At 40.7% G+C, this 14,684-nt stretch overlaps 2 protein-coding genes across 3 annotated transcripts; one reads left to right on the top strand and one right to left on the bottom strand.

Moving 5' to 3' along the window:
- The first annotated feature begins 597 nt into the window (after window positions 1–597).
- On the top strand, window positions 598–9,233 carry e2f5 (E2F transcription factor 5). Its single transcript, XM_034105021.1, has 8 exons — window positions 598–839; window positions 2,778–2,887; window positions 3,514–3,675; window positions 4,069–4,177; window positions 4,785–5,115; window positions 6,622–6,753; window positions 6,869–6,907; window positions 8,211–9,233. Exons 1-8 carry the CDS (start codon window positions 711–713, stop codon window positions 8,285–8,287), a joined length of 1,089 nt encoding a protein of 362 aa, XP_033960912.1. The 5' UTR covers window positions 598–710; the 3' UTR covers window positions 8,288–9,233.
- A 423-nt stretch (window positions 9,234–9,656) lies between these two features.
- ackr4a (atypical chemokine receptor 4a) lies at window positions 9,657–13,931 on the bottom strand. 2 transcript variants are annotated; one of them, XM_034105012.2, is made up of 3 exons: window positions 13,855–13,931; window positions 11,848–12,989; window positions 9,657–11,487 (listed from the first exon to the last, which is right to left on the bottom strand). In XM_034105012.2, the coding sequence occupies exon 2, from the start codon at window positions 12,978–12,980 to the stop codon at window positions 11,859–11,861; it is 1,122 nt and encodes a 373-aa protein (XP_033960903.1). In that variant the 5' UTR covers window positions 12,981–12,989; window positions 13,855–13,931; the 3' UTR covers window positions 9,657–11,487; window positions 11,848–11,858. The 2 variants fall into 2 exon arrangements, with proteins under 2 accessions (XP_033960903.1, XP_033960902.1); XM_034105011.2 differs by having other exon boundaries at window positions 9,657–12,989.
- Between the last annotated feature and the right edge of the window lie 753 nt (window positions 13,932–14,684).

Below are 14,684 nucleotides of genomic sequence, written 5' to 3'. Positions count from 1 at the left end.
ATGTTGTTGTGTTGTGCACTTAAATTAAACTAAACAGATATACAGCTAATTGCAAACCTAGAGAAACCATGAATTGTAATCATGGTAAGGGTGTGTAATTAAAGTGTGAGTATTAAGAATGGACATATTTATCTGGGTTTACTTTGTTGAAGTTACAGATTTGTATACAATAAATCTATAAAAAGCAAAACCCTTTAACAGTCCAGTAAGCATACAGGAGAACTCACTAAACTTTAGGTTAAAATGTACTCAAGTTATATATGCTGTGAATGATAGCTTTTGTGTTCTGAAAGTCAGCTTAGTGTCAATGTAATGGAAGTAAAAAATATGACTTGAATTATAACTCCTGCATCATAATTTGACTTATTCAAAGTGATAAAATAGTAAGAAGTACGAGATACTTAACCAGGCGTGAGTATGTCTGGCTTTACTTTATTATTTATTTTTTGACTCTTCTTGGCGTCCATACCTATGGTCCATACACATTGATGAGGATTGAGGGGGTGGGGCCAAATTCTGGTCGAGGCAGCGGTTGCCAGGGCAACAGTAGCCTAACGTAACGTCCGTTGATTTAAAAATCCAACAGGTACTGGCCAGCCGTCGACCAGTCGAGTTTATTTTAACAGAGGCTTTATTGGACAGAAATGATTGATATTGGTAGTTAAAAAACAGACGCTTGACTTTAAAAGGAAGTATTTTACAGAAGGAAGATGGAGTTAGAGATGACGGAGACTGTTCGCTCGACACCGAGTCGCCACGAGAAAAGTTTGGGGCTCCTCACGATGAAGTTTGTCAGTCTGCTTCAAGAAGCGAAGGATGGCGTCCTGGATTTGAAAGTGGTCAGTGAAACGGAGAGGAGAGCAGGCTCAGGGTGGCTGTTTCTCTGTTGTTTTCGGGAGGACTAACCTTTGTGCCACCTGGGAACAAAGGGCTGTCAGTCACAAACGGGGCCGGTCAGGTGCATTGATTTACTTAACAGGTGGTCTGGCTAGCCGCCATTAGCTCCTTGTTGGTGGGTTCAGTAACACCGACTCACAAGCAGGAACTGTTTACATAGGGTGTCTGTGAAGCTAGTTTGGAGTTACATTATTAACGTTTATTAAGACAAACCATCTTAATACTGTCACTTTTTAAGTTAAAGTAGGGCTAGGGGTCTGAATATTATTTATTTCTCGGATGACTTATATCTAACTTCAAAGAAAACAAACTTTAAATCGGGAGGCAGTCTCATTAAACTATATTTAAATATAGATCCTCTTTTGAATTGAGTCTTAAAGGTGTATTTTGTGCTAATTTTAATTCATTTTTTTAATACTTTAATGTTTCATTCAGTGGTGTAAAGTAACTAAGTACATTTACTCAAGTACTTAGGTACATGTTTGAGGTACTTGTACTACTTTACTTGAGTATTTTCATTTTATGATACTTTATACTAATACTCCACTACCTTTTGGAAAGAAATATTGTAATGTTTAACTACAATTATTTCACAACATTAGTTACGAGTTACTTTTGCGAGTTTATTATATTAATACAAAAGTTAAATAACCTAATACACCTTGATGTACTATTATGGATGGATATACCTGGCAGTACAGAAAGTCATTAATGCTATCTCATCCTGCTAAATTAAAAATGATAGACACATTAATTCATCACTTATTATAAACCCGTGATAATATATGTATTATTCTGAAAAAGGCCACTTTGGATAATGAGTACTTTTGGCACTCAAGTATTTTTGGTTGCATAACTTTTGTACATTTACTTAAGTAACATTTTGAATGCAGGACTTTTACTTATAACTGAGTATTTATACACTGCAGTATTAGTACTTATTACACCACTGCTTAAATCTAGCCTCTGAAGTAGGCATTCTCATTTAAGTACATTTAATATGGATCCTCTTTTAGTATAACCCGAGTGGAATAAATCTAATCTAATCAGTGTGAAAAGTATGTGAAAAGTATGCTTATTTTAATCCGACTCTACTGAAAAAACAGCTTGTGACTGTGACTCTAATGTTAGATTACACCATCTTTGGTGTCACAAACAACAGCTGGACACAAGTCTGAACTGGTTCCAAAACTTTTTGGAACACCTTAAAACAAAACGTGTTTGTTCTCTTTGACTGTACAAATCTGATACAGCATGTGACATTAGTAAATGTATGTTTGTCGCCTCAAAGAAACCAGTTTATACACTAAACAGTCATTGGAAAGATGATCAGAAGATTAATTGAGGAGGAGAAAAGTTCATCAATAGTTGCAGTTACATATTGTTCTGAAAGTATCCTTCCTAACATCTCTTAAAATGTTCGGTTTTCTCATGGCAGTCTGCTATCAGCTAGAAAACCCTTCCACTAAAACATAAAGTTGTGGATGAATCTTTGCGAGACCCCACTGAAGTATCTTCTTCCACATATCTACTTTCTTATCATCACACACATAGGTAGTTTTCCCTCCTTCTCGCGCGCCAAAGCTGTGTCATGTTTACACAGCGGGCTCCTCAGACCCTTTCCCTCCTCCTTCCTCCTCTGCTATTGTATAACTGTCCTCTTCTGCCAAGTGGTTTTATTTCTGTTTGTGCAGCTTAATTTGCCAAATCATTCATTTTCCGCCGTTGTTTGAGTCTCTCTCTTTTCACATCAATAAATGTTTACCACCCAGATAGTGGGTGTCCTGGTAAAGCCTGGTAAATGTATCTGTGATGTATCTTGTCAACAATATTAAGCTGCCACTCTGTAAGACTCTTTATTGAGATGTCTGAATTGACAGGCTGCAGACAGCTTGGCAGTGAGACAGAAGAGGAGGATATACGACATTACCAACGTACTGGAAGGAGTCGGGTTGATTGAGAAGAAAAACAAGAACATAATCCAGTGGAGGTTTGAAAAAACTATTTTTTATGTTCAAATCTGTCAAATATTCACTTTATTACTGATAAGCAATTGCCTTCGATATGTTTTCATAAATGAATGTTGTCAAAGTGAAACATTTTATTTCACTTCTATGCTACTGTGCATGAAATCTTTCACCTTTAGGCATTACATTGAAACGTGTTTCCGTGTTTTTAGAAAGCAAATCTAATTATAAGATTAGAATAGATTAGAATGGGAGGGATGAAACCCTCTTTAATGGTCACACATGCAGAGCACACAGTGACATGTGTTCTCTGCTTATAACCCATCCTAGTACCAGGAGTCTAGCACTGGGAAGCTAGTGCACAGCGCCCGGGGAGCAATGGGAGTGAGGAGGGAAGGGGGGTGTCCGGTGCCTTGCTCAAGGGCACCACGACAGGGCAGGAGGTGAACTGGGACCTCTCCAAGTAGCAGTCCACACTCCATATTTAGGTCTGTTCGGGGACTTGAACCAGCGACCTTACGGCTCGCAGTCCAAGCCCCGACTGACTGAGCCACTGCCTTAATATATGGAGAAAACCATCACTAACGTAACATATGACTCGTTGCTGTGCTTGTGCTTTGCTATCACATGATTTCTTCTCTACATCCAGGGGAGAGAACTCGGGCAGCCAAACTCAGGAGGTGTTGGAGCAGTTGAGGGGTTTGAAGGCCCAAATCTCTGAGCTGGAGGCCCAAGAGAAAGAGCTGGACCTCCAGAAGGCATGGCTCGATGAGAACAACACACATCTCAACCACGATCCCATCACCAGCCCATATCCTTTTATGCCATCTGGCAGTTTCTTTGCTTGTACTTGTATATGTATTTACATCAGTTACTTTAAGATGCACCTTACGATTGGACTGAGCATATTAAGTGTCTTTGTGATCTTGAATATGTGTGTCTCTCTGTCGTTCCCTCCTGAGGCCACATGTATTAATTTGAGAGGAAAACACACTTTTACTTGATCTGTTTTACCGTAGTTTGCTTTTTAAGAACATTTTATAAACGGAGGATTGTCAATATATTTGCTATTGTCAGTCTCTTGTGAATTCACAGTTAGGCTAATCCTGACGTGCACAATGCTCACAGTCTTGTGTTTCTAGTTTATTGTCTCTACTTTCCTCCCATAAGTAATCCTGCTTGTGTTTACTTAACACCTCTCCACTTATAAATTCGTCACGCATGAAGACATCTGCAATGCCTTCAGTCGAGACACTCTTCTTGCTGTCATGGCTCCTGCTGGGACGCAGCTGGAGGTACCTCTGCCAGAAACGGTTGGTGACTTCCTAAAATCTGTTGTTATTGATTAGAATAGATGGGCTGTGTTTGAAAAGTGCTGCCTCCTACATACCCAAATGCTCAGTATTTACTGCCTGCTAAATGACCGATTAAGCATCACGTTGCCAACAGACGGTCCCACTGAAGTCCTCTCAAGCAAGAGAGTCCCGTGACTTCACACAGCCAGTCTGACCAGCTCCAAAGACTAAGCTGATCACATATTGGGAATCTAAACGTTTAGCTCAGATTAACAAACACCCTAGTTTAAATAACTCTCCTCATTTGTAAATACATTATTTCTGTGGCTACTGAAGCGCGCAGTGAACACTATACTTCAGTTGTTTTGGCGCATTTGTAAGAAAACGATAGCCCATCTAAACATCCAGTTGGTACATTGGCATTCATTTGGAGGTGCTGCCAAAAAGTGAGTTGAAGGATCCTGAAATGCCCGTTGAGTCAAACTCCAACATGATGTATTTGTCTGTTGGTTTGACAATGAAAGAGACCCCTCACATCCAAGCAGTCGTGCGATCCCTGGCAGTATATGTTTGAAGGTTGGTTATATCTGCTGCAATGAGGACAAGGCTCTCCCCCTCCACGCAGGGTCAGAGTGGTCAGAAGAGGTATCAGGTGAACCTGCGCAGCCACTCGGCTCCCATCCAGGTGATGCTCATCAACAGGGATTCAGACTCCTCAATACCGGTGGTCTTCTCCGTGCCGCCCATCGACGACATCTGTCCAATGCCAACTCCCCCCAGCACCCCCGCCACCCTGCAGAGGTTTCCTCTCACCACGTCCAGCTTCTCCTCCTCCAACACCACCTCCTCCTCCTCCTACTGCAGCCAGGGCTCCTTCTGCTCAGACCACCAGATGGTGCTGCCGGACCACGACGAGGCGCTGACGCCCACCTCCACCCCTCCTGACATGCAGATGGGTAAGCAAGCTTATTAAGTTCTTCTGCAAAAAAAAAATACCACATGAAATGATTTATTTAATGTGTTCAGGGACACAGTTTATACAAACAGTAGCATCAGTCCGGCAGTGGCTCAGTCGGTAGGGGCTTGGAGTGTGAGCCGTCCCCGACCAGACCTCAATATGGAGTGTGGACTGCTACTTGGAGAGGTCCCAGTTCACCTCCTGCCCTGTCGTGGTGCCCTTGAGCAAGGCACCGGACACCCCCCCCCACTCCCATTGCTCCCTGGGCGCTGTGCACTGCTCCTAGTACTAGACTCCTGGTACTAGAACAAATGTCACGGTGTGCTCTGCACGTGTGACCATTAAAGAGGGTTTCATCCCTCCCATTCTATCTATCTATTATCTTATAGCAGAAATGACTTGATTTTTAAACCTGCAAAAGTTCCTTTAATACTTTATGTAAAGACAATTGCAGAAATATTGGTCAAAGTTCAATGTTTCAGTCCACACATTATGTCTGACATTATCAATACATAGGCCTCACAAGAAAAGAATCTCTTCTTAAACATTGAGTCAACGTTTGATTAAATACCCTGCAATGATAGAAATGCTCTACACACTGAGTCAAATGACCTTAGTCATTATGACCCTCCCTAGTTTTGTCAATTATCTTTTTTTTATTGTATTATATCAGAAAAGGTACTTAAATAAACGACAAGGCGTGTAATAGTTGTGTTGGACGTTGGCATCAAGTCTTCAAGGAGTCAATATTCAAGTCAAATATAGTTGTCTAAATGTACTGTCCAAAGAAGACCTTAAAAAACTGTTATAGTCCAGGAAGCGATTACCTACTAGTTACATTATTTTTCCACATAGAAATCAATCTAGATGTGATCCGACTGCACCTTGGGAAATAACAGCTGAAAATAGGAAGTGATTTCTGGTTTTTACTGTAAGAGTGAACTTTCAACACCCAGTTCTTTCAGCATCATATGCTGCCATCCACTCTATTACTCAATTAGTAATCATCTTTTTGTTTAACTATAATGGCTTGCACTGAGAGTAATATGTTTTGACTACAATTATGGAGCACTAAATATTGGCGAACACACACATTCTCAGAGACGTTCCCCAACTCCAATGACTCATTGCTGAGCAGTAAGAAAACACTTTCATTAATAAAACACGTCGTGTGTGCATGTGGTTCGTTACAGCTTTAAAAGTCTGCTGATATTTTGAACATTATATTTTGTGTTTTAAACTATACAGGTTAAGGTTGTTTTCTTCAGTGAGAGTCCTCGGATACCGTTAAAGAGAAACACTTTGATATGAGGATCAAATGGTACATAGCGCTGCCCAGACTTGAAATGACTCCCACCACAGCTGACTGCAGAAGTGTCTCTGTCCCAGTGTGTCGCGTTCTCTTTAATAATTCTAGGTCCAGATAATTGAGCCCTGTAAAGTTTAATTGTCCACAATAGGCTGTGAAGTATAGCTAAGTGTTCCCCCCCGCTGCTCCCTGCAGAGTGTCACGTTCAGTCCGCGGTGATGTTGGGGCAGCAGATGGACCTGGGCTCAGAGTTTCAGTCGGTGCTGGACGTGGGCAGCCTGCTGAAGCTCAGCACAGCCGGAGACCACCTGAAGGACGACAGAGATGGTAGGGTTATCTCCAATGTACATACAGGCATGAAACTCAGGGTCATTTAATGTTTGCTACACATTTGTTTCAATCAAGGCTTTTAGATTCCAGTTTGCTTTTAATTCTCTTGTAGGTGCTGTGGACCTTATTGATGAGCTAATGTCTGCGGAGGGTAAGTACTCAAAACCTTAACTAATGTTCTAAATGAAAAACTGTGTCTGCATTTACAGTATATAGACACATGTAATTAACTCAACCAAGAGTCTACAGCTATGCTAGCAGCTCTTTCAGGTCGCAGATGAGGTGACGTGCAACAACATTAACATGAACTTTTCAGTTGGTCGCTTGTTAGCAGACCCTTCACGCGATGGCAGAGCGAACCGGTACAGGCAGGGCCCATAGTGATAGCCCTGTAGTTTAAATCTACTACCCACAAATAAATATATGGACATGGGTTACTATTTTAAAAAAAATGTAAGTGTATTTTAGGAACCTATCCTTGTGATTTTATGTTGGAGTTAAAAGCATCAATCTGCTGCACTTTGAGGAGAAAGTACAGAGACTAGATCTATGGAAACACCTATATGAAACGGAACAGTATACATTTCAATAATCATAAAATCATGGCCATAACCAATAACATACCATTTCCAAAATGAAAAAACACTGAAACTTGTTTATTTATTTTTGGTTCATTTATAGTTGTGAGTGTGTCTGTGCTCCTGAATCAGCCTCTCCTGTCTCCCTCCTCCCCCTCCTCCCCCTCCTCTCCCTCCTCTCCCCCCTGCTCCTCTTTGAGGCAGCAGCAAAGACTAGTTTTCTCTCAACAAGTTTAAAAAGTTTATCTTACCTTTTGTCACCTCGTTAACTTTTTTTTTTATTATTCATGCCTATTTGACTAATCACTACCCTCCCTCTCAAATGGAAATATGTGTTTACATAAATGGTGACCAGACCGTTTGAGACCCACTGAGAACTTAGACTAAGTTAACTATCTAAACACTCAAGAGTCCTTTACATGTACCTCACCTGAGCTTGAATGACACACAGAGACCAATCAAGGGCTTTGATTTATGATCTGTATGACAGTGGCCATGTAGACAGCCAGTCTGTGTGAGGCAGAACACTTAACAGGCCAGGCCATCGGGAAACCCCCCGGTCCTCCCGATGGCCAGTCCGGACTGAGTACAGGAGGCGTAGAGCGAGGGATCATTGTCCACAAGTTAATCGATCGCAGATGGCGTCGTGGTCGCGGACGAATACAACAACAAAAAAACGTATATATAAAAAAAAAAACTAAATAAGTCGCGAAATATACTTGCCGTTAATATACCTGGGTGGCCCGCCCAAGTAAAGTCTGTGTGGGAAACCCTCAGCTATTCTGCGAGCATAACTTAATGTCCATAGTGTTTATTTTCTTCTCTGTTCGTGTTGACAGGATGATTTGTTGGTAACGCTCCTCTCTTCTCACACAGTAATAGACTACAGCTTTAACCTGGACGACAACGAGGGAGTGTGTGACCTGTTTGATGTGCAGATCCTAAATTACTGATGGCCCTCATCTGGACACTTGTACAATCTCAGCAGGCACTTTTTGCCTCTCTCTAAAGACGCTCTAAAGATGCCTTTCCCCATTGTTGTTATAATTGCACAGCTGATACTTAAACATACCGCTGTTATCTGAAAAAAAACATACACATCAGACTTGTTACTGTTTGTCTGCCAGGCAACTTGAGTTTGCCACACAACACAGAAGTGCCTGAAATACTCACCAATGAGTCATTATGTGTCCAATTGAATCGTTTCCTAGTTAAAGATCATTCAGAGTAATAGTTGGTGGAAGTGAGCCAGGACAATCTCCAGCCTGACTGCACTTTTGCGTGTATGTATTTTTGTACTTTTCTACATCCAGAAATGTGAAAACCCTCTTTGCTTCTTCATCGTCTCGCTGTTCGTGGACGGTTCAGACGGAGAGTGTTCTCTTTCGTTGATATTCACAGTAACTTGTAACAATTCAGTATTGGCTTCTTTCTTACATTTGATACAGGGTTTATGATCGAGTTCAGGGCATGTAAGTAACTTTACATGAAAAGCATCATTTGTAAAAGTTAGTTATTTTTGATAAAAGGGCATTTTGTATTTAATGAGTGAATGTTTTGGTTACATTTTGTAACCTTGTTCTCATGTGAAAATGCCAGAAAGATTTATTTTCTAAATTATTGAGACTGCCATTTTAGGCCTCTAAAGTTTTGTTTTTTACATTTTGTATAATTAGTTATATATTTCAATAACTAATGTTTTTTTTATTATTTAATTAAAAGAATATATTCTTGGTTCTAGTTTATGAAAATGAAGCCGTTTGACTGCCTTAATTGTGATTCGTGAATTAGCCAGATATCTGATCTGAAATGTCTAATTGTTGAGATGTTAAATATTTTGTATATTTATCGTTTTCTTGATTACAGAAGTCATGTTTTTGTGACGTATTGTTTTTTATTTGCACATTTATGAAGTTTTTTCAATAAATCTCCATTTACAAAGTTGCTGACAACTCGTGATTATAATTTGATTTGAACTGAACCTTCGTTATGTGAGACTGGTTTGTCTGGGATTGTTCAAGCTGTCATGCTATCTGAACGCTTCCTTGTTTGGCTGAGTGAAATGTTTAGCACTCGCAGATGGCAAACCTCATGGAAAGCATGTGTGCCAGAGCCTGACCTGCAGCATCACTTGATTTATACCAGCTGGGAAACGGGAAGAAAAAAAGATTAAATGGAAATGTTTTTTTCCAATCTCATTTTTGGAGAACTTGTGAAACTAACACTCAATATGTTGACATTTTGAGTGACGGATTAATGACAAACCACAGGGGACATTTCCAAGTGCTGTGTTTGTCTGATTCACCGTTTTAATTTGCTCTCAAACAATAAGCCCTGCACTTTTATACACTTAGACGTGCAATTCATTTTTATTGACACAAAGTTTATATTATCCGCTTTAAAACAAATCTGATAGCACAACAACCTTTGATCCCATCAGCTATAAACATATTGGAACATTCTGTAATATCTGACATCCTTTAGCTGCGGCTTTTCTCTTGTGTTCAAACGCTGTTAACGTTCATTGTGTCCGCGGGTCGATTTTGACCCATGATTTATCTCAGTCCAAACACTCAAAAAAATGACTATCATCCAATATTGTTTGAACTACATCATAACTAACTTCTTATGCATTTATAACCGTACAATTCTGTAATTTAATGTTATGGCCCAAAACACATTACACCACATATTGCACACGTGCATGTGTGTGTTCAGGTTCAAGTGTTAGTGTACATATTCTTTGAGAAAGGTGGAGTTCCCGTGGGGGGAGGGGGGCAGAGGGAGGGGAGACCAGGTGCATGTTGCGAACAATTATTGTTACAGTTGATGAAGGGGGGGGGGGGGGTGTCTAAAGTCAAAGATGAATCTTGATTGGGCCAAATTTGACCTCGAGTCACCCAAAACAATTCTGCTGGGTCTCCCCAGACCCGAACACCAAATTATACACTTTTTCGAGACCTTCAGACTTGGCAAAAATTGTCAAAATCAGTTTTGTAGTGTTTATATAGCTGCTGTGGAGGATATCATGAAGCCTTGTTCCGATACAAAAAACTAAAGCGTAGTTATTATATCATTTGAACTTGTCACGGGTCACGGGAGACCCGAACACAACATAAGGGAAAGATAATCCTGATCAATAACAAATGAACATTACCGGCACATTTAAGAGTTTAACCTCCTGGTAATTACCACAGACTCTGTATCTAAAGAGGTATGTGCTTTTACCGGACGCTTAACAAGTCCATTACTCAATGCTTAAATCTGTGCAACCCTCCTTCTCTGTGCCTCTTCAAGTCATCTTGCAAGGTTGATCAGTCCGGAAGAGAAACATCTGTAAGGAAGTAATAGCAGTTTGCAGCGATTGCGAAGGACGCCCATCTCCTCGTGAAGAAGTTACTAGGAGTTGTTTTTCAGTGTGTTGTGCTGCGAAACTAAGACGTACGTGTGCAGTAAATGTGCCTCAGATGTTCTCAGGAATTCAGGACACTAATCTGTGGTTGTCCCGCATGAAGGGAAGTTAAATCCCACTGGATGTAGATTTGGGACAAGGCTCTGCAAGCAGCACCCTGAGTGACATAAAGCTGATATGTGATAGCTTTTCATTTTCAAGAACTAAAGCTAAGAAGTACAACTCATGATCAGAAAGGACATTATTAGTTTCTAAGTCATGCCAGTACATCTGGTTCAGGCTGTGCAGATGTTTAAGATCGAGTGTAGAAGGCATGTTTACTTAAAGGTGGGGTAGGTAAGTTTCAGAAACCGGCTCGAGATGCACTTTTTGTTATATTCCATGGAATGCTCTTAACATCCCGATAGCAATGAATATCTGAAGTGCTTTGACAAAAACCCATACAAAAATTTCATCTGTAGAAGTTGTGTATTTTCAAATTCTAGCGATCTCGAGCCGGTTTCTCAAACTTACCTACCCCACCTTTAAGTTGATAACAATTAAAACAATGATGATTTCAAACAAGTTGCAGTTACAAAGTAGTTCTCTGAAACAGCCGAGTTCCAGTTCATTTGTTAAGTGTGTGATGAAGAGAAGCGAGTTCGAGTGTTTATCTTTGTTCTGCTTTTTCACTGTGAGCGCAGCTAGAAAAACAGTAAATGTGTCTTGTGAAATCCAGGAGGAATGCGTGTTATCATCGTTCTGGAGAAAGAAGAAAACAATCAAATGTAAGCTTGTAAGTTATCCTGCAATGAGCCCTTTTATAAAATGCTGTACAACTTTTAAATCAAAGTTTAAATGGTACATTTAAAATACTCAAAAGCCAAATCCAGTTTTTCGTTCCTTGCTCGCATCAGAAAAAACATACAATTATCTGGTTACTTTGCCTAAAGCAAAAATATTGACATAACACCTTCCTGTTGTTGTTGTTGTTGTTGTTGTTGTTGTTGTTGTTGTTGAGGGAATCAAGAGTTAAAACTTCAGTGGAATTTTACATCTTAACAATTTGAACACATGCCATTCTTCTACTTTACTAAATGAGTGATAAAGACTGATTGTTACCCCATGTTGAATCATATTGAGAATGTGTTTGTCTCTTGAGATGCACTGTGGGAGTTAAATGACATCTCCATCTCTACGTACTCTAAAGGGTTTTCTCTCCTCTTCCTCCTCTGTCTTCTCTTCTCGCCAAACTTTTTGACCACTTTCCCCATGTGCTGCCTGAAGGAGGAGCCCACGAAGGCGTAGAGGAGGGGGTTGAGGCAGCAGTGAGTGAGGGCCAAGCTCTCCGTCAGCTGAGCCGCCTGATCCAGCACTTTGCTGGTCCCGCAGTGGGTCACCAGGGCGTAGACCGAGTCCATCGCTCGGTAGACCTTCAACACGTTGTAAGGCAGCTGAGTGACCACGAAGACCCCCACCACTGTGAGGAGGACGCGCAGAGCTTTCCACTTCTTGCCTCTGCTCTCCGTGGGAAGGTCTTTCAGTGCCCGGCCCACACTGCAGTAACACACCACCATCACCAGGAGAGGAAGCAGGAAACCCAGCAGCACCTCGGCCATCTCCAGAGCCGCCTTCCCCTCTCGAGCCATGGAGGCAGGGTAGATGGCCAGACAGACGCTCCTGTTGGACGACCATCTCACTTCGGAGAGGATCAAATCAGGAAGTCCGAGTAAAAAAGCTGTCATCCAAACCACAAAACAAATCCTCCAGCTGTGTCTCCTGGAGAATATGCTCTGCAGACGCCCACTGTGCCCTCTGCCCTGCGCCCTGGCCAACGCCAAGTATCGGTCCAGGCTGATGCAGGCGAGCAGCATCATGCAGCAGGTGAAGTTGACCGTGTAGCAGGCCGACACCATCTTACAGACGACCTCGCCCAGCTCCCAGCCCCTCGCCGCATCAGCTGCCCAGAAAGGCAGCGTGAAGAGCAGCAGCAGGTCAGCGACGGCCAGGTGGGTCAGGAAGGCATCTGTCATGGTCTTTAGGCGTTTGTGGTAGGCGTAGACCGCCACGACTAAGCCGTTTCCTGCCAGCCCCAACACCAGACACACTGCGTACACGACGGGGAGGAAGAGGGCGGCGAAGGAGCGGACGTCAGCCTTCTCACAGAGGGCCGGGTAGTCGTCGTAGCTGAAGTTGAAGCTGATGTTTTCATGGTAGAAGTAGTCGCCTTCCTCTGAGACATCCATGATAGTCATGATAAAGAGCTGTGAGGGAGGAAAATAGAAACGTTTAGAAACAATCAAAGTGGCAATTAGATCTCCGTTAGATTCTGCAATGTGAGAAATGTAAACGGTTCCTCCCTGTTGTACCTTTACAGATATAAACACTGTGAGTTTATCCAGCCTCTGGCAGAGAGCAAGGAGAAAAGAGCTGGTTGTATAAACTATCAAATCCCCCAGTTATACCACTCCTGGGATTTTTATTTTAGATAACTTTAGATTATTTGCAGATTCATATTATTACAAAACAATCAACAAATGCATAATAGTGTGACATTAAACAATAATATACAATTTCATTGATCGCAAGGGAGAACATTTTTACAATCTACCATCAGATAAATAGATATGCTAGTTAAAATACACTTTACATGAACCAGGTGGAACATTAAAGTGATATTTACTGCAATATTATTATTATTGCATCAATAGTAAATTCATATTATTCCGCATAATGAGTAGTTTAACTTTTTGTACTTTCAGCATATCTGATCCAAAGAGTTTTTTACAAAGTTAAAGTAATATACTAAAATATACTAAAGTAGGCCTTCAGTACTTTTGTACTAAAATGTTATAGACACTTAAATGGGCTCCACCAATATGAAATGCTGCCTAATGCATCAGTAATAATATTAATGATGTTATTCATAGACATATCAAAGGGATACTGCATAATGAGCACTTTTGATACTTTAAGGAAAATAGTAAAATAGTTTTCACATGTGCACACAGCATGACAAAGCCGTGATTAAAGAGACAATGACACTTCAGCTGAATATTGTAAACCGAAATGTTAGTGTAAGCTTTGGTGAAGCTTTAAACATGTAAGAAATGATAGATAGATACTCACGGTGTCTTTATTCGCCTATCTGTCGCGTCTGTGTTCGCCATGGAAGATCTCAGACTACGAGCTCTTCTGCAGAAAACTAGGGTTTGTTTGATTTTCCACCAGCGCAGCACAAGAGGGTGGGAGGCGGCAAGTCACAAAACACAGCGATGTAAAAAACAAACTGTGAGCTGCAACCTCGGCATTACTTTATTTGGTCGTATTTACTGATGCATTAATGTGTAAAAGTCTAATCTTAAGGCTTTATACAGTTTGTTTTGTCAAGTGGTCACATGATAAATACAAGGGGTGATGAGATGATTGATGGCATAGTTAATACAAATGTAATGACAATTAGTTTTAGGTAATATAAGAAGTATAACGTTGCCCCCTAAATTGTTGTGGAGCAGGAGTATTAAAGGTGGGGTAGGTAATTCACTTCACAAACTGTTTTTGTTATATTCCATGGAATGCTCTTAACATCCCGATAGCAATGAATATATTAAATGCTTTGACAACAAATACATTAAAACATTTCATCTGTGGAAGCCGTGGCGCTGTAAAAATATGGGCATAGATATGTCTCATAATTATTTGTGTGAACATAAAAATAATTTGTGTGTAAATATGTGATTTTTAAATGTAAAACAACATCCACAAATGCATTTAAAAGATTTGCAAACTCACAAATACATTTGCAAGTGTAAAACGGATCTGCAAATACGCTAAATATGTTCACAAATAAAAAAAAGATCAGTGAATATCTCTTTAACATTTACAACTTTCGATCAGGCATTTGTGAATCCATTTTGTATTTGTGGACCAAAAATGCGCTTGCGGATCGTCTTTTTACA

This window comes from Pseudochaenichthys georgianus, chromosome 17 (assembly GCF_902827115.2).
Source record: "Pseudochaenichthys georgianus chromosome 17, fPseGeo1.2, whole genome shotgun sequence".
NCBI lineage: Eukaryota > Metazoa > Chordata > Actinopteri > Perciformes > Channichthyidae > Pseudochaenichthys > Pseudochaenichthys georgianus.
Note: the sequence above shows the minus strand (reverse complement) of the source record. Positions and strands in the feature narration are given on the sequence as shown.